This window comes from Vulpes vulpes, unplaced genomic scaffold, assembly GCF_048418805.1.
Source record: "Vulpes vulpes isolate BD-2025 unplaced genomic scaffold, VulVul3 Bu000000635, whole genome shotgun sequence".
NCBI classification, from domain to species: domain Eukaryota; kingdom Metazoa; phylum Chordata; class Mammalia; order Carnivora; family Canidae; genus Vulpes; species Vulpes vulpes.
Window position 1 is genome coordinate 107,046 of NW_027325670.1, and position 20,393 is coordinate 127,438.

Consider the following 20,393-nt stretch of genomic DNA (forward strand, 5'->3'; position numbering starts at 1 on the left):
TTTTAAGATTTTATTTATTTATCCATGAGAAACACAGAGAGGAGAGAGAGGGGGGCAGAGACACAGCAGAGGGAGAAGCAGGCTCCATGCAGGAAGCCCGAGGCGGGACTCGATCCCGGGTCTCCAGGATCATGCCCTGGGCTGAAGGCAGTGCTAAACCACTGAGCCACCGGGCTGCCCTGACCTAACAAATCTTAGTAGAATTGTGTTTGTTTGTTTATTTTTAAAGATATATTTATTTATTTATTTTAGCACATACATGTGCCAGCCTTTGGGAGTGGGAATTGGGGGAGGGGTAGAGGGAGAGAGAGAATCTCTTTTTTTTTCCCCCAAAGAGTTAATTTCTTTCTTTCTTTCTTTTTTTTTTTTTTTTTTAAGATTTTATTTATTTATTCATGACAGAGAGAGAACGGGAGAGAGAGAGGAGAGAGAGGCAGAGACACAGGCAGAGGGAGAAGCAGGCTCCATGCAGGGAGCCTGACGTGGGACTTGATCTGGGGTCTCCAGGATCTGGCCCTGGGCTGAAGGTGGCGCTAAACAACTGAGCTACCTGGGCTGCCCTAGAGAGAATCTCAAGCAGACTCCCTGCTGAGTACAGCTCCTGACTTGGGACTGGATCTCACAACCTGAGCTCATGACATGAGCCAAAACCAAGAGTTGGACACTTAACCAACTGAGCCACAGGTGCCCCTAGAATTATGTTAAAATTAAAGTAGTACTTGCAGGATTCTTCAGTGCGTAAATTCCTAGGACTTGGATGTGTTTGTTGCTTGAAGACTCTCTTTTCCCATCTAGGTGCCCCTAGAATTATGTTAAAATTAAAGTAGTACTTGCAGGATTCTTCAGTGCGTAAATTCCTAGGACTTGGATGTGTTTGTTGCTTGAAGACTCTCTTTTCCCATCTGGCTTCTGTACCCTAAGTTGTGTAAATGATGAGATTGCCAGATACCTGCGTTCTGGCCAGGAAAAAAGTTGTGGTTTTTGAGGGGCAAGGGATATTGGTACAGGCAGAAGTTCTTACATGGTAGCTCCCCATTATCCTTGGTTTTGCTTTTTGCACTTTCAGCTACCCACAGTCAACCTCAGTCCAGAAACAGATGGTTCTCCTGATGTATTGTCAGAATGTCAGTAGTAGCCTGACACTACATCACAGGGCCTGTGTCATTCCCCTTCATATCATTTTCTAGGTATTTTATCACCTCATGTTAGCATAATACTTGATATTTTGAGAGAGAGACCACATTATATAATTTTTATTACAGCATATTATAATTGTTCTATTTTATTATTAGTTATTGTTAATCTCTTACTATGTCTAATTTGTACATTAAACTTTATCATAGGTATGTCTGTGGGGAAAAAACATAGTATGTTTAGGGTTTTGTACTATCTGCAGTTTTAGGCATCCACTGGGTTTCTTGGGGGAGTATTTACTTGGCACAAATTTCAAAGAGAAATTCATTTTTTGCTTGACTAATACTAGCAGGAGTTTACATGTGCTTTTATTTATTTATTTTAAAAGTTATATATTTAGAGAGTGAGAGAGAGAGAACGAACAAGAGTGAGCTCAGGGAGAGGCCGAGGGAGAGGGAGAAGGAGTCCTCAAGCAGACTGGCTCCTGAGCGTGGACCCTGATGGAAGGCTTGATCCCAGGATCCTGAGGTCATGACCTGAGCTGAAACCAAGAGTCAGCTGCTTAACTGACTGAGCCACCCAGGCTCCCCTTATATGTGCTTTTTAAAAATTACTGTGTCTGCTGCTAAATTTTCTTTGCTTTTTTTCCTCCCTCTGTCAGGTTCTTCAGAATAGATATCCCAGCCTCTTGGCAGTAACTGATCACCTGCTTGACATTTACATCCAACTTACTGGAGAGAAACATCACTCTTGCAGTGATAGTTCTGTTACATGTGAACAGGTACCTGAAGAATTTGCAGAAGCCAGAAGAGAAAACAAAAGACTAAGCCTTGAAGGAAGAGAATTGTCTCTAAGGTACTAGATTAAGCACTTTTGAGTTGATATTTTATTTATTTATTTTTTTAAGTAGGCTCCATACCTATCACAGGGCTCGAACTCATTACCCCAAGGTCAAGAGTTGTGTGCTCCCCCGATTGAGCCATCCAGGTGCTCCTTGAGTTAATATTTTAAAAATTACTTCCCTTAAAAGTTCTTAGCAGCTATCACTAAATGGTTATGAGAGGTCAGGTTTTGAAATTAGACCTGTGGGCTGCTTCATGATGTTGGATCCTGTTTCAGATCTTATAGATAATGATTAGGAAGGCTTATAAGGGAATGTTATTTTAGCTTTAAAAAATAACTTTGAGGGCACCTGACTGACTTAGTTGGTAGAACATGGTCCTCTTAATTTCAGAGTCATGAATTCAAGCCCCATGTTGGATGTGGAGGCTGCTTAAAAAAAAAAGAAAAAAAAATAACTTTAAAAGCTAAGGTTGAAACTCCTTACTGACATAATTCTTTCACTGGCTTTTTCTTTTGTGACAATTGGGGTCTTAAATAAGACCCTTGATTTTGCTATATATAGTGAGTTCTGTACCTTTGCTTTCTATTCTCGATGATTGGCTTTCCCTTTAAGTGAGCCTTAGGAATGGGGCAACTCCCCTGATTTTTGCTCTGAGAGTTAGTTGCTGTCCCACTCTCCCCAACCTTACCTGGCATGGATTGGGATAATATATGTGACAGATCACTTCCTAATAGGTGGGGTCCCTCACTTATTCTATCCCCTGCACTATTTATCTTTACAATGCCAGAGAAACAGAGAGACTTCATTGTCATGTGTTCCCCAGACTTAGGTGGATTGAATTGAACTCTGATGGCTTTGATGTCTTTGACCTATGGTCTTTTATTTCCTTGTTTTTGTTTTTATTTTTTAAAGGGATCTACTGAATTGGTGTAATAGGATTGTCCATTGTTTTGACAGTCTGTCTTCATCAGCATCCTTAAATATTTTTCAAGAGGTAAGATAGAGTCTTCATGTTTATTTTCTTTCTATCCTGTGAGGCTGTTGATTTCCATTGTCATTTTCTGTCTCTTGGCTGCTATCAGAATTTTTCTTTTGTGTTTATTATCCCTAGCTAGTTAAAACTCAACTAATGTTGCCTTAAAACTAACTGGGCATATTAATACGGGCATAATATTGTTTTTAGTTTTAAAACAGGTTACTATAAATTATAAATAAGGATAGTTTATTTTTATTTTTTTTTAAACTTTTTTTTAAATTTAAATTTAATTTTAATTTTTTTATTTATGATAGTCACAGAGAGAGAGAGAGATGCAGAGACATAGGCAGGGGGAGAAGCAGGCTCCATGCACCCGGAGCCCGACGTGGGATTCACTCCCTGGTCTCCAGGATCGCGCCCTGGGCCAAAGGCAGGCGCCAAACCACTGTGCCACCCAGGGATCCCATAAGGATAGTTTAGATACAGTAAAGCAGACACTGAAATATTACAGATAAAATGAAAAGAAAATCTCCTAGGTGACAGTAATGTTGTGAAATATAAAGTGTTTCTCAAATGTGTAGTATTAGGGGTGACTGGCTGGCTCAGTCTGTGGAGCATATGATTCTTGATCTTGAGGTCATGAGTTTGAGCCCCATTTTGGGTATGGAGCCTACTGAAAAAAATGCTCAGTATTTATTCCTACATAAAATTTCATAATCTATTTGATAAGAGTTGTATTTGTCTGATCTTTCCACTTCTTGGTAGGGCCTATTACTTTAGTCCAGAGAAATTTACATAGGGGTTACAAAGTATAGCCTTGTATGCTGGGCTTGGGCAAAAAATGTGTTGTGCAGAAGGGAAACCCCCTTGAATTACAACTCTGTCATATTCAATAAGAACAGGGAGATATTTATTCCTGCTTGCTTAAAAATAAAAGTGATACTGTCTGAAGAGCTGTGGGCTCTTAAAACACTACTTTTTTTTTTTTTTTAAAGATTTATTTATTTATTTATGATAGACATAGAGAGAGAGAGAGAGAGAGAGAGAGAGAGAGAGGCAGAGACACAGGAGGAGGGAGAAGCAGGCTCCATGCTGGGAGCCTGACATGGGACTCGATCCCGGGACTCCAGGATCACGCCCTGGGCCAAAGGCAGGCGCCAAACCGCTGAGCCACCCAGGGATCCCCAAAACACTAATTTTGATTATAAAGCGTTCTTGTTTGTTTCTTTTTTAAAAAGATTTAATTTATTTATTCTTGAGAGACACAGAGAGGGAGGCAGAGACATCGGCAGAAGGAGAAGCCGACTCCCTGTGGGGAGCCTGATGCAGGGTTCTATCCCAGGACCCCGGGATTATGACTCAAGCCAAAAGCAGATGCTCAACCACTGACTCGCCCAGGTATCCCAAAGTGTTCTGGTTTCTAAGGGTGCCTGAGTGGCTCAGTTGGTTAAGTATCTGACTCTTGATTTCGGCTCAGATCATGATTTCAAAGGTTGTGAGATTGAGCCCCACATCAGGTGTTTTCTCTCTCTCAATAAATTAAGTAAGTAAGTAACTAACTCTGGTTTCTGTCATTTGGGATTGAGGAGAGTAGTGACCCAGTTTGGTTTGCATTGCATTCTTGTTGTGTTTGGCAAAGTTAGTATCAGTAGAAAGAAACCACATTTGGAGTTCTCACTTATGGTGAGCTGAACCCTGAAATGCTGTGTGCCAGTCCTTGAATCTTGTTCTTCTTTCCCATGAACTCACTTTTTCATTCCCCTAAATTTATCATCTTTCTAGAGATGACCTTGTTTTGCACTTTTAAAATAAAACTGTGGCATTATCTCTGTCTATAGATTTGCTGATTTGGGATATTTCATATAAGTGGAATCATAGAATATGTGACCTTTGTATCTAACTTCTTTGACTCTGCATATTCTCTCAGTTAATCCATGTTGTAGCCTGAATTATTTTTTATGGCTGAATAACATTTCATTATATTGATAATAACAGATTTTGTTTATCCGTTTATTCATTGGTGGATATTTGGGTTGTTTTCACCTTTTGGCTATGACAAATAGTGTTCTGAACTTTTGTATACAGGTATTTTATTAATGTAGAAACAATATATATATATTGTTGAAAATTGGGAAATATAGGAAAGCAAAGTGGTAAGATAAAAATAGCCGTCAACCCGGGATCGGGTCCCGCGTCGGGCTCCTGGCATGGAGCCTGCTTCTCCCTCCTCCTGTGTCTTTGCCTCTCTCTATGTCGATCATAAATAATAAATAAATCTTAAAAAAAAATAGCTGTCATCCAGACATTCCCTAACACTTTTAATACCTTGGTGTATCTCCTTCTAGATCTCTCTCTATTCTTCCTTCCTTCCTCCCTTTTTCCCTCCCTTCCTTCCGAAGATTTTATTTTTAAGTAATCCCTACACCCAACCTGGGGCTTGAACTCAGGACCCCAAGATCAAGAATCAAATGCTCAAGGCCTCCATAAGATTACCCCCACTTTAGACTCCAGCTGCAAGTCTTGGGGGCCACCTGTATTTGTGACCTACCAACTATAAATTCAGAGGTTCCCATGATCATCTCAGGTTCAATAGTCAACCCACAGAACTCCGTGAAAAGCACTATACTTAAAGTACGGGTTATGGTTTTATTATAAAAGATATAACTTAAAGACAAATGGAAGAGACAAAGGGCAAAGTCTCAAGGGTCCTGAGCATAGTTAGTTAGGGTGTGCTAGCTTCCTGGCATATCCATATGTCCACCAACAGCTAGGCTCTCCAAGCTTTGGATGTCCAGTATTTTATTAGGTCTTAAGTCATTGGCCATATGATCGAGCATAATTTCTAGCCCCTCCTCCCTCCCTTAGTGGTGGAGCTGAAAATTTCAACCCTCCAAGTCAGTGCTTGGTCTTTCTGACCTGGCCAGTCCCTCCTTAAACTATCTAAAGGCCCATTAAGAGTCATATTGCTTAGCAATTAAAATTTTAATTGGTTAAGCAATTTAACCAATTAATTGCTTAAAATTTTTTAAAATATTAAAATTTTTTTTAAACTTTTTTTTTTTTTTAAGATTTTATTCATTTATTCATGAGAGAGACAGAGGCAGACACAGGCAGAAGGAGAAACAGGCTCCTCGCTGGGAGCTCGATCCTCAGACAGGGATCACATCCTGAGCCAAAGGCATACGCTCAACCCGGGAGCCACCCAGGTGTCCCACACCTTGCTTAGCTTAATAAACTTAAGTATGGTCCAAAGGGGCCTTAGTGAATAACAAAAGACACTTCTTATTTTTGGTAATTCCAAGGGTTTTTAAAACTCTGTGCCAGGTATTAGGAACAAGGACTGTATAAATTCCCTCTCTTTTTAAATGCTTATGAAGTTTATTGATGTTTTACACTTGGTGGTGACAGAACCAAATGTATTCTTGTTTACTATACTCATAGTATCCTTTCTGTTGTTATTTTCTCTCTTGTCTTTCCTGTAAGTAGAAGTTTATTAAAATGCTTAATGTATTCCAATTCAAACTTTTTGGGTAGAATTCATTTTTAGTGGTAATATATACTTTATATTTCATTTCATCAGAAGACCTACATCTGGAGCCACCCAAGTGGCTCAGTTGGTTAAACATCTGACTCTTGACCTTAGCTCAGTTCTTGATCTCAGGGTTGTGAGTTTAAGCCCCACATTTTTTACTTACAAAAAAAAAAAAAAAAAAAAAAAAGCAGAAGACACATATCTGGTTGGCCTGTCAGTAGTTGGCTGAGATGGAGTTACTGCATTAGGGTGTGCATCAAGAATTTTCCTTTACAGCTAGCAAGTAATCTTTTGGTGTTACTTTCGTGGCTTAAGAGTCAGTTCCCTCATGAATCATATAATGATTAACTCTAATTCTATTTTTGCCTGAATTTCAATTTGTAAAATGAAGCTTTTTAAAAAAATTAGAAGGCAGGAGGGGAGGTATGAGCAGGGGAAGGGGTAGAGGGAGAGGAAGAAAATCCTCAACAGATTACCTGCTGAGCACAGAGCACAACATGGGACTCTTGATCCCAGGACCCTGAGATCATGACCTGCGCCAAAACCAGGAATCAGATGCTTAACCAACTGAGCCAGCCAGGTACCCTGTAAAATGAAGCTTTTTCTGTGTGGGTTTTTTTTTTTTTTCTAATTCAGCAGTATTTTGATAGTAAAGCCTTCACATTTGTTTATCCTGTCTGTATTATGGTAAGGCCCTTGAGTCTAGGGCTGGTACCTTATTTCTACTCTCCTTAGTCTAGCAGATATGTTTCTCCTGGGTTTTATATGCTTCCTTTTTGTGGCCAGGGTAGTGGTGCTCTGTGATTAATGTAGTATTTTAAAAAAATCAGTTTGCATTGACCTTCGTTATTTTAATAGGCTCTGGACTGTTTCACAGCAATGCTTTCTAAGCATACAAGCAAACTGAAAATGGCAGAAATAATTGGAAGCAAATTGAACATTTCCAAGAAAAAGGTATGCAGTGCTATTTTTACTTTTCTGTTGGAAGGAAGCTGGGATATTTACTTGCTAGAGTCTGGTCCTTATCTAATAGTTCCTTTGTAATAACTACTTCCTCTGTCAAAGTTGATAGTTTCATTGTTGCCTTTCATGGATATAAAGCTCTCACTGTCTCTTAGATAAGTAGTTCTCCATGTGCTCTACATTCTTAAAGTGAGTCACCTTGTACCTTATATCACCATGTATGCATTAATTTCTCCAGTGTTTTAATGGACGTGTTATTTCATAGATTGTGGACTCAGGACTGGAACTGTTTTAGTAACACCTTTGTCTGTGATTTTAGGCACAATTAGATTTTTTCCAACTTTTCATTAATGTCAGACATCAGAAAAATTGAAAATAGTAGTACCAATGGATACCAAGAATAGTACAAAGACTAGTACTTAGGTTCATTGCTGAGATTTTTAATATTTTGCCATTCTTGTTTTATTTCAAAATATGTATTTTTGGAGGAGAGAGCCCTTCAGAGTGGTAATGGTAGCTAGAGAAATGTCTGAGGCCCATCTTGTGGCAGATATCTGCCATTTCCAAATAGATGACTCAAAAAAACCTTATGTTCAAGGGGCTCCTTACGATTCTGAAACTGTTGAGATGGTTTTAGCTGCAGGTGTGACAGAACACCTACTAAATGGGCTTTAAATAATTAATAATTATAGTAGGCAAAAAAGAAATGAAACTACCACAATTGGCTTAGACTGATCAGTATTTATCCCTTTTGGTTGAAGAGAGATTCACTTTCCCTGAACACTTCACTGCTCCTTTCATTCCTGCCCCAAATCTAAACAAAATGGGTTCTTAGGATTAGTGACAAGGACAAGAGAAGAATCGCTTATTGGTAGATACCCTGGAAGCATCTGTCACAGCTTCTCTTTGTGTTCTGGCTATAGTCAGATGTACCATGGTTCATTCAAGTCATTGTTTCCTGCAATATTTTAGAATCTAATATTTTAGAATATTTAGTAATAATTTAGAAAAGTATAGGTGAAGAACACTTTTTTTTTTCATAAATTTTATTTTTATTTATTTATTTATTTATTTATTTATTTAAATTTTTATTTATTTATGATAGTCACAGAGAGAGAGAGAGAGGCAGAGACATAGGCAGAGGGAGGAGCAGGCTCCATGAACTTGGAGCCCGATGTGGGATTCGATCCCGGGTCTCCAGGATCGCGCCCTGGGCCAAAGGCAGGCGCCAAACCGCTGCGCCACCCAGGGATCCCCTTTTTCATAAATTTTAGTTAGGAGTAGAACTTTCTGTTCATTTGCTATTGGAATAGGTCTGTATGTTCACTTTAGATATAGGCAGATATGGGCTTATTTGAATGAATAAAAAGTACCATTATAGGAAAGTATTTCATAATCAATGTTTTAAAAAACATGAACAGAAATTCAGTCAATTTTATTTAATTACTTATTTTTAAAAGATTTTATTTATTTATTCATGAGAGACAGAGACAGAGTCACAGGCAGAGGGAGAAGCAGGCTCCATGCAGGGAGCCTGACGTGGACTTGATCCTGGATCTCCAGGATCATGCCCTGTGCTGAAGGCGGCGCTAAACCGCTGAGCTACCCGGGCTGCCCAAATTCAGTCAGTTCTAGAAAAGACATAATTAAAGCTAACTCGCCTATCTTGGAAGTAGAAAATCCTTAGTAGTAAAGGGCTAATTAGATGGGCATAATAAGCCACATGGACGAGGAAATGTTTGAAGAATATACAGAATTTCTTTTTTTTAAAGACTATACAGAATTTTACTCTGTCCCCTTCCATAGGCCGAATTCTTCTGTCAGCTTTATAAACCTGAAATTGTGATCAATGAGCTAGATGTGCAAGTGGGTCGAGTACGGCTTCTACGGAAACAAAGTGAGGCTGTCCACATACAGAGGTAAATAGTCTCTCAACTAATCTGAGACTGTGGGGCGTTAGGAACATGATAGAAGGACTGACTGACTAGTCCAGCCCCTTGTGTCTGAGCAAAATGTGTTGTGTGAGTGATGACTTCTCTACTGTGCTGGATGGTAAGAAGCAGTGCTTTCCTAAAGTATAGTCTATAAAATTAGACATTAATAGGTAAAGGAGGTGATGAGGGTCATTAGGGACTTGAAACTAGGAAAAATGTATTTTTTGTTTTATTCACTATCATGTATTTACAAAGTAAGCCTCACTTGGAAGTTAGACGAGGTCCTAATGCTAGTCTGTTAATTCCTTGAAGGCTGGAATTGTATTAGATTCTGAGATCTGGTTACCATTTATTAAATACTTTGTATACGCCTAATATTGTGCTGAGTGCTTTGCATATGTCTTCTTATGTAGCAGTTATAATAACTTTATGAATTAACTTATTAATGTCTTACAGGTGCCATAACAAATTACTTGGTAGCCTAAAACAACAGACATTTATTTCCTCACCGCTCTGGAGACTAGAAATCTGAAATCATAATAATGTTGGCAGGGCCACACTTCCACCGAAGGCTTTTGCCTCCTTCCGGCTTCTGATGGCTACCAGCAGTCTTTGGTGTTCCTTGTTTCTGTAACTACACTCTTCCATCTCTCTCTCTCTCTCTCTCCATTGTCATATCATCTTTCTTGTGTTTTTGTTTTTGTGTGTGTTTTTGTTTCTAAGTCTCTTGTAAAATCCAACAGTCATTGGATTTTAAGGCTTACCTTTAAACCCAGTATGATAGGATTTTAACTTTGTTATATCTGCAAAGACCCCTTTTCCAAGTAAGGTCACATTCACAGGTTCTGGATGGACATGAATTTTGGGGAAAGATTATTCAACCCAACACAAATAGTAACTCTGATCCAAATTTTACAGGTGAGGAAATGAAGGCTAAGAGAGCCTAAGTAATTGGCTTAGGATGACATAGCTAGGACAGATAACATCCTACCTTATTGATGTTTTGAATCTTGGGAGTCTAGTAAAGTATTGGGTGTAATGTAGAATTGATGAATTCTGCAACTCATAGACTATAAGGATACCTGTTTTATAGTATGAAAACAGATGCTGTGGGTTGTTTTCTCATTTTGTGGAGTCTGGAAAATCTGGTTCCTCAAAATTATGCTTAAGAGAAACTTGTAGCCTGCTTCTCTGACTGCTTATTTGTTTTCCCATTCCCAGGGAGAAGTTCACTTTTGCTCCTACAAGGCCGTCCTCTGTTCTTATTGAACAGCTTGCAGTGTGTGTTAGTAAAGGGGAGCCTGTGTTGCTGGTGGGAGAGACAGGGACTGGCAAGACCTCTACTGTCCAGTACTTGGCTCACATTACAGGTAACTTGAGGGGAAGCACTCTGCCCCCAGACGATAAACGTTTGACATTGCCTGTTTTTGTTATCTACCTCCCCTTTTTAAAATATTTTATTTTTATTTATTTGTTCATGAGAGAGACACACACACACAGAGGCAGAGAGACACAGGCAGAGGGAGAAACAGGCTCCATGCAGGGAGCCCGACATGAGACTTGATCCTGGGTCTCCAGGATCATACCCGGGGCTGAAGGCGGCGGCAAACCGCTGAGCCACCTGGGCTGCCCTTTTATGTCCCCTTAAATAAAAAGTCCACAAAATATTGGGAGTTTAAAAAGTGCCACCACTCCACTTTGTCTGGAAATAACCACTGAAGATTTTTTCCTCGGAAATAATGTAATTTTTTCCTCCTGGAAATAACTGCTATTAATGGCTTGGTATTAACTTTTTTTGGTTCTAATCTATGGCCTGCAAACATATAAACATTTAAGTCTGGTTTTATGTTGAAAAAAATGGGATCATGCTCTTTGTATTGCATTTAGTTCCTAAATGCATTGGGCATCTTTAAAAATAGAACTACCTCATTTCTGTTCCAGTGGCTAATTAATAATATTCTATACTGGCTGTTTATTTAATTCTAACTTATAGACGACATTGACTTAACTGAAGGATTTTTTCGTTGTTTTCAGTTATCTGATGCCACAGCAATAATACACAATGAATCTTCTTACACATATCTTTCTGGGTTAGGTGAAAATTATTGAATGGTTGGGAAATTCCTGAAAGTAAAATAAGAGGATCAGAAGAAATACACACTTAAAGATTTGCCTTATGCTCATGTCCACACATCCTTAAAGATCACACTGGATATAATTAGTCTTGACATTTTCAGAGTGACCCTTTCGCCCTTTCTTTTTAAAAGGCCATCGTTTGAGGGTTGTCAATATGAATCAACAAAGTGACACTGCAGACTTGCTTGGGGGGTGAGTATGATTTAAAATTATTTTCTTGTTACTTTATGTTCTGCTTGAGGGAACAAATAATTTTTCCATTTAAAGTTCAAAAGTAGCCTTAGAAAAAGGTTCAAAGATGTGCACCCCTACCCCCACCCAAGCAGGTTATTTATTGGACTGTATTGCAGAGCTCTTGGATGTGTAGATGTTTCTTTTTATTTTAAAGAACACTTGAGGTTCTTGCTTTCAAAGATCATGCTGGAATGGAGAGAGAGAGAAAAAAAAACAAGTATATAACCAACTAATATTTGTGTGTCCAGTCATTTATCAGCCTACATTCTGGAGTCACAATGCCTTGAAGCTAGACTCTGTCTTGCAGTTCAGCTATCTTTGAAACATTAAGTAACTATTTGGTTAAATGCTGCTCCTAGGACCCCATAAAGGTCATTAAAATGCCCTTCTTCCATGTTGGTATTTTTGAATATGTTACAGTTACAATTTTAGTTTGTGCTGAAAGCTGTAAAGCTGATGGATGCTATTGGCATACTTTATGTTGAGCAATATTAGGATCTGTCTTATTAACTCAGAACAGTTACTTAAAAAAATCGTTAAAGGCATGAAGTAGAATTTATTGTCCTTTTTGCTCTTTATGGTGTCTGCCAGAAAACCTTTCATTTATCTTTTTTTTTTTTTTTTGAGGACCACATTACAGCACTTTTTGTTTATACTCTTTGTCTTATATCCTTCCTCGCTGTGAGTAGAGTGCCACTTTGGAATCCTGCTTCCTTTGGTACTTTTTCTTTTCTTACCTATTATTTATATTCTGTTCTACACATGTTAGTAATTATGTACTTAATGCTTTAAATATTTATTTTAAATATATATGTTATATATATGTTTTAAATATATATTATCTTAAGATCCATTAGCTGAGGCTTATCTTTCTTACTCTAATTCTACTTTTATTTCCCCGGTGATCTTTCTACCTTGTGTTTATTTTCCTTCTATCAATTAATTGACACTTAATCTCCCCTTTCCCTCATTGAAGTACTTGGCCATGTGTTTTCACTAACATAGAATTTGTTACTTAACTAGGTATATCTATACTACCATGTATTTCTCTCTATTCTGTAACTATATGTGTCTGCAGGAATATTCTCGTTATGTATTCCTAAGATAAATGGCTAGGCTTGTACTAAATGAACATGGACTGGGTCTGTCTCTTGTAAGAATTTATAGTGTTATGTCAACCATTTTAAGTCGTTTTAAACATAGTGAGTACAAAGATGCTTATTTGTGTCCTGATGCAATTGATAATATTAAAAGGTTAGAATCAGAATAAGGTAACTGGAATTTTGTTTTAGTGCCAACTTGCTAAAAAGAATATATATTCATTTTTCCTTGTCAGTAGGTTAGCATCAGCTATCAGAAAACTTACATATGCTTCAATTTTTATATGATTGGAAATATGCATTGCTTCCTATTCTTTTGTATTACTGGACAGTAGTATAAATCAGATCTTTTAGTATATAACATATTGTAGATGCATGGATGATTCCCTTGCTTATGAATTTTTGTATATAAGAGAGACAAAATTACTTTTAAAAGACAAGGGAGGGATCCCTGGGTGGCGCAGCGGTTTAGCGCCTGCCTTTGGCCCAGGGCGCGATCCTGGAGACCCGGGATCAAATCCCACGTCGGGCTCCCGGTGCATGGAGCCTGCTTCTCCCTCTGCTTATGTCTCTGCCTCTCTCTCTCTCTCTCTCTCTCTCTCTCTCTCTCTCTGTGTGTGACTATCATAAATAAATTTAAAAAAAATAAAAAAAGTAAATAAAAGACAAGGGAGTGGAAAACAATATTCAAGAGTTGGCAGGGAGATGGGATCTAGAAAGGGTAATAACTTTATTTTGGGGATGTGTTGTTACTTTCATCTGTTTTATTAGGTTTTATAACTTATGTTAAACATAGTTTGCATGTGTCAAATAGTATTGTAAAAAAATAACGAAAGAGGGACGCGTGGGTGGCTTAGCGGTTGAGTGTCTACTTTCAGTTCAGGACGTGATCCCAGAGTTCTGAGATCAAGTCCCACACCGGGCTCCCTGTGAGGAGCCTCGTTTTCCCTCTGCCTATGTCTCTGCCTTCTGTGTATCATGAATAAATAAATAAGATCTTTTAAAAAAATGAAAAAATTTATAAACCTAATTAGTTTGGTTTGTGAATCCAGATCCTTTAGATTGGTTTTAAGAAGATTATTATTGAGGATTAAAAACACTTGGTAAAAGTTAAGCTTCAGAGACCATCAGAGTTTTATGTTATGCAGATTGCCTACTGATCTTTGTTGGTATATGTACCCCCTTGTTTTTTTTTATTAGTATTATCTTGGTATACTTTTTTCCTTCATTTAATTTTAGGTTTGTGGGGGTTTTTTTTTCCCCTTTAAGTAGACTCCACACCAAACGTGGGGCCTGAGCTCATGACTCTGAGATCAAGAGTTGCATGCTTTACTGATTGAGCCAGCCAGGATCCCCTCCATTTAATTTTAGCTCTTTTTTTTTTTTTTTTTTTAATTTTTAAGATTTTATTTTGAAGTAATCTCTGCACCCAACATGGGGGCTTGGACATATAACCCCGAGATTAGGAGTCACATGCTCCACTGACTGAGCCAGCCAGGTGCTCCTGTTATTCTGGTAGGCAGAACATAGACCTTTAGATTACCTGTGAGTAGAGAACCCAAGTTCAAACAGAGTTGAGGGTGATGAGACTCCATAAAGAAGAGTAAAGGAGACAGAGGACTTATATGAACCAGATAAAATCATTCCAGAAGGAGAAAGTCTAGGACTAAATGGCAAAACCCAGAGCACAGGTTCACAGTACTGACTATTGAGAAGGAGATTATCTTGGGAAAGGCAACCTCTGAGGGAGAAACAGCTGTATAGAGAAGGAGAGGTACCTTTGGAGAAGTTGTCAATGAAGGAAAGAAAAAATCGGAGGAAAAGTAAAGATCGCGTAGAAAGGGAAGGGCGACCAACTTGCATCCTATCCTCTTTCTTGCCACTCGTAGAAACATCTGCTAGAAGAGAGCAGGGCAGAAGTGCATATGCTTATAAACTTGGAATCGTGACTCTAAAACGAAGAAAAGTGTTTCTTACTCCCACCCCCTTTAAAAATTTTTTTAATTTATTTGACAAAGAGAGAAAAAGTACAAGCAAGGGGAGTGGCAGGCAGAGGGAGAGGGAGAAGCAGGCTCTCCGCTGAGCAGAGAGCCCCACATGGGGCTTGATTCCAGGACCCAGGATCATGACCCGAGCCAAAGCAGATGCTTAACCGACTGAGCACCCATGTGCCCCTTGAAGAAGAGTGTTTATCATTTCTCAGCATGTACTGTTTTTTGTTCTATCACATATTACAGTTTTAGAAAGTCATTTTCTTTTGTTTTAGCCATTTTCAAATGAATTCTTACATGCATTCTCAGTGTTATGTTCTCTCAAGTGTCAGGTTGGTTCTCACTGAATATTTGTGTTGCAGTTCAGTTTTTTTTTCTTTTCTGAAGTGTATATTTTTAAGATTTTATTTATTCAAAAAAAATTTTTTTTTAATTTATGATAGTCATACAGAGCGAGAGAGAGAGAGAGAAAGGCAGAGACATAGGCAGAGGGAGAAGCAGGCTCCATGCACAGGGAGCCCGACGTGGGATTCGATCCCAGGTCTCCAGGATCGCGCCCTGGGCCAAAGGCAGGCGCCAAACCGCTGTGCCACCCAGGGATCCCGATTTTATTTATTCATGAGAGAGAGAGAGAGAGAGAGAGAGAGAGAGAGGCAGAGACATAGGCAGAGGGAGATGCAGGCTCCCCACAAGGAACCTGTTGTAGGACTCGATCCCGGACCCAGGATCATGCCCTGAGCTGAAGGTAGACACTCAACCACTGAGCCACCCAGATATCCCTGAAGTGTATGTATGTATGTATGTATCTATCTATCTATCTCCACACACACACACACACACACACACATTCAGTTTTTACATCACTTGTAAAATTGACTTATATTGACTTAACTCTTTCAGTCACTAGGCTCCACTTTATTTTTTTATTTTTATTTTTTTTTAGGCTCCACTTTAAATGAACAAATGTTTCTTTGAGTCTAATTTGTAGTTATTAAGCTACTATACTTTCATGAATTCAATAAACTTGAGCCAGTTAATAATGGTAATAATTATAACAGCTGATTCTTACATATACTCATGTTCCAGGCACTATTTTCTTTTAAAGATTTATTTATTTATTCAGAGAGAGAGAGAGAGAGCGAGAAGAGAGAGGCAGAGACACAGGCAGAGGGAGAAGCAGGCTCCATGCAGGAAGCCTGATGCGGGACTCGATCCCGGGGCCCCCAGGATCACACCCCGGGCTGCAGGCGGCGCTAAACTGCTGCGCCACCGGGGCTGCCCAAGGCACTATTTTTTTTAATCTCATAGTTTATTTTATTTTATTCTTTAAGATTTTGTTTATTTATTCATAGACACACACACACACACACACACACAGGCAGAGACACAGGCAGAGGGAGAAGCAGGCTTAGTGCAGGAAGCCCGACGTGGGACTCAATCCTGTGTCTCCAGGATCACACCTCAGGCTGCAGGCGGCGCTAAACTGCTGTGCCACTGGGGCTGCCCCAGGCACTATTTAGAGTCCTTTATTTTTTATTTTTAAAAGATTTATTTATTTTAGAGAGAGAGCAAGGTGGGGGAGAGGGGTTGGGAGCAGAGGCAGAAAGCAAAACCTCAAGCTGACTCCCTGCCAAGCATGGAGCTTGATGCAGGGTTTGATCTCAGGACCCTGAGATCATGACCTGAGCCAAAACCAAGAGTTGGACACTTAATTGTGCCACCCAGGCACCCTGGAGTCCTTTGTGCTAATGTTTTTGGCAACCATGAGGCACAGACTATTACCCCATTTTATACTCAAGAGACCTGAGGCACATGGGATTAAGTACCTTGTTCAAGGTAATGGCTGGTTCATGTTTGAACCTAGGCAGTCTATACTGAGTGTATGTACTTTTAATCATTACTCTGCTACCTCAGTTTGCTTTGGGTTCCATGTGTACTATCATTCTAAAGACTAGCAATTTTATTTAAATAAAATGTGTTTTTTTTTTTTAATTCCTTACTTCTACTGTTCATCATCATTTGCTTGCTCCAGCATGTAGCTCTCTCATCTTTCCTTGTAGTCCTGATATCCCTGTGGTCTCTCTTCCATTTAGTAGTTAATCGTCTTTCAAAGGTGTAATCAGAAGTTGGACAGCAAGCACATCATTCTCTGTCTCAAATCCTTGCATTGACTTCTCAGGCAATTTAGAGTATATTCCAAAGGCTTTTTTTTTTTTTTTATCTCTAAGGCCCTTTATAATCCAGCATTGGCACTTCTCTGACATAATTTCCTTTGTCTGGCTCTGCCACTGAGCTCCAGCCACACACTTTTCCGTGTTGCACCTAGGTGCTGTTGTCTCAGTGGCATCCCTTGCCGCCCTCCCCACCCCCACCCCGCCCCCATGCTTGATTTGAATCCCCTTCAAATTCCAATCTTTTTTTTTTAAGATTTTTTTTTTTTTATTTTTATTTATGATAGGAACACAGAGAGAGAGAGAGGCAGAGACACAGGCAGAGGGAGAAGCAGGCTCCATGCACCGGGAGCCTGACGTGGGATTCGATCCCGGATCTCCAGGATCGCGCCCTGGGCCAAAGGCAGGCGCCAAACCACTGCGCCACCCAGGGATCCCCAAATTCCAATCTTTAAGAAAGCCTTTCTGACTATCATAACTGAATTATCAGTGCCTTCTTCTCCCTCTCTCCTTTATTTATATTCACAGCACTACTTGTATTTTATAGTAGGTATATTTTTTATTTTCTCTTTTGTTAGATTGTGAGCTACAGTGGGGCAGGACCTTGTGAGTCTTGTTTTACTCAGTGCCTAACACCTAGCAGGTACTCAGTAAATTTTTGTTGAGTAAATAGAGTAAATGTCTTTATCAATGTGTTCGTGCTTGCTGTTAAATATAAATGAGTTTGAAGTTCTTGTACTTTTTCTCTGGAATCCGACTCTTTGATAGATACTCAGTGTCAGGGTCTTGGTTTTACTTATCTCATGGTTCCTCCCTCACAGTCCAATGAGTAAATAGGGTCTATGTGTTCTCTAATTGTGCTTGACTCTTCTGAAGCATACTTGGTATTTCAGTTCTCAAGTTATTTTTCTTGGAAATAAACTTTATGTCATGGTCCTTGAATTATAGTATTAGTATCTTAGGATACAGAAAATTGTATACTTATATTTTTCAGGAACAATTAGTGGTGCTTGAGCAACTTTTAGCTACAGGAGTGTTTCTCAACTCTTCATTATCATCCTTAACCCTGAATATTAAATTAAAATTTACAGAGGGGCACCTGAGTGGCTCAGTTAAGTGTCCAACTCTTGATCTCAACTCATGTCATGACCTCTGGGTTGTGAGTTCAAGCCCTGCAATTAGGCTCCATGCTGGGTCTGGAGCCTAATGCTTAAAATAAATAAATAAAATTTATATGAATTAATTTTCTAGCTCCTCAACCAGAGAATTGCTAGAGAATAAGAGAGAATCTAAATACTAAGTAATAAAATGTTGAGCTTTGGAGGGCCACAAACCATTGCAATGTCTAAGATTTTGTTGCTGCCCACTCTCTCCCAGAGAGAGTCTCTTTAAGAGCAGTATATTCCCCCATCAACTGAGATGCTATGAGCTGTGTTCACTTCGCTTAAGTTAATCAATTTCAGAGTTGTATTTTCTTCTAAAAATATCCTGAAAACGTTTTGGTTAATTTTAATAAAATACATCATTAATGATGTTTATTTAAACATGTTAGTAAAATAAGTGACATGCCTCTTACTGCCCAACTAGGAATTTCCAATTTTTTTCATAATACTGTTTATCAAATAATAGTTTTTACCTTCATTATAGACCCTTCAAACACTTAGTGTGGAGAAAATAGATTATAATTTAATTAAACCTTTAAAATGGGGCACCTGGCTGGCTCTATTGGTTAAGCAGCTAACTCTTGGTTTTTGGCTCAGGTCATTATTTCAGGGTCCTGGAATCGAGCCCCAGGTTGGCCTTGATCAGCTGAGAGCCTGCCTGAGGATTCCTTCTCCACACCCCCACCTTGGTCTCTCTCTCTCAGATAAATAAATCTTTATAAAAAAATAAAACTTTAACATAGATTTTAAAAGTATTTGGTATTATTTCCAATTTTGATTAAATTTGATTAAAATTCCTATATTCTAAGACATGATTTCTAAATTCTCTTAGTCTCAGAAGTTTTGGAATTACATTTATCTTTTGTTTCAGTTACAAACCAGTGGACCATAAGCTTATTTGGCTGCCCTTACGGGAGGCATTTGAAGAACTCTTTGCCCAGACATTTTCTAAGAAGCGAAACTTTACGTTCTTGGGACATATTCAGACCTGTTACAGGCAGAAACGGTGGCAGGATCTCCTCAGACTAATGCAGCATGTGCACAAGTCGGCTGTCAACAAGGATGAAAAAGAGAGTGAAACTGGTAAGAATAGGACCCATACTACTAGTGGGAGGTCATGAGGCTGGGGTGTAATTAGCAGAATTGAAACCAGTGACCACAAGGCTAACGGGACTAATAAACGAGGCTGCAGTGTTTAAAAATCCCTGACTCCTCTCCTCTGCAAGACAGATTTGAGGCTTATTGTTACATCTCCTTATTTGGCTGCCTTTTTTTTTTTTTTCTTAAGATTTAATTTTTAAGGAATCTATACACAGTGTTTTCCATTAAACATCCCTGACTCCTCTCCCCTGCAAGGCAGATTTGAGGCTTATTGTTCCATCTCCTTATTTTGGCTGCCCTTTTTTTTTTTTTTTAAGATTTTATTTTTCAAGGAATCTATACCCAAAGTGGGGCTCAGACCTACAACCCTGAGATAAGCTGCTTCTTGGCTGCCTCCTTAAGTAAATCTCTTTCCTTGCTGCTTACTCAATTGGCTTTTCTGTGTGTCAGACATGAACTTTGGTTTAGTTATGAATTTGGTGAGCCATCCATCCAGTAGCTTTTTGCCAGTGGTTCGTGGGCTGCCAGATGATAACAAAAATCTGGTTACAAGTTCAAGCAGCTGCCTAGGCTCTTTGTCTTAGGGATTGTACCTGAAGCCCTACCCTGACTGGGTGCTGCCAGCCCTCAGTGCTTAATTTAGCTGGTGTGGCAAGGAAATGGTTTTTGCTTTGGACAGATGTGTCTTAGTGAGCTTATTTCTTTCTCCCATTTGTCTTCACTTTCTTAGCCTCCTTTCCTTGCTGGATTAGGAAAAGGTTAACTAGGAAGCCATTTGCTTTGGTTGGTGAAGCCCTGATATTAGGGAGTAACCAGTGCTTATAGAGGTATTCTGGGCTTAATTTGGTTTGTTGCTGCAGCTTTTGTTGTCATCTTTGGATAAAATCAGCCACATTTTAATTGGAAAATGGGAAATGACAACTTGATTCCTGAATGTAGCCCTTTGGGCTATATTCTCCAAAATTGGGCAATGTGTAGTTAAGAACTTATGAAACAAAAAAGATTTTTTTTGCAACATTGCTTGGCCGTAATATTCATTAGACCTTGGATAAGAATGACCACTTAGTGATCCGTAAATTATAATACCATCTCGTAATTGGATTTGTTCTGTAAG

At 39.0% G+C, this 20,393-nt stretch overlaps 1 protein-coding gene across 3 annotated transcripts in view; it reads left to right on the forward strand.

The window, feature by feature from the left end:
* Window positions 1–20,393, forward strand: part of LOC112923152 (midasin-like) — a 167,671-nt gene that overhangs the window by 29,709 nt on the left and 117,569 nt on the right. For all 3 annotated transcript variants that reach the window (XR_011998423.1, XM_072745083.1, XM_072745084.1), the window contains exons 10-16: window positions 1,796–1,989; window positions 2,891–2,972; window positions 7,345–7,440; window positions 9,256–9,368; window positions 10,605–10,753; window positions 11,651–11,711; window positions 19,050–19,261. Coding sequence is in view for 2 of the 3 variants with exons in the window: in XM_072745083.1 (XP_072601184.1) it covers window positions 1,796–1,989; window positions 2,891–2,972; window positions 7,345–7,440; window positions 9,256–9,368; window positions 10,605–10,753; window positions 11,651–11,711; window positions 19,050–19,261 (907 nt within the window). In the remaining variant the exon portion in view is untranslated. The remainder of the gene's footprint in view (window positions 1–1,795; window positions 1,990–2,890; window positions 2,973–7,344; window positions 7,441–9,255; window positions 9,369–10,604; window positions 10,754–11,650; window positions 11,712–19,049; window positions 19,262–20,393) is intronic.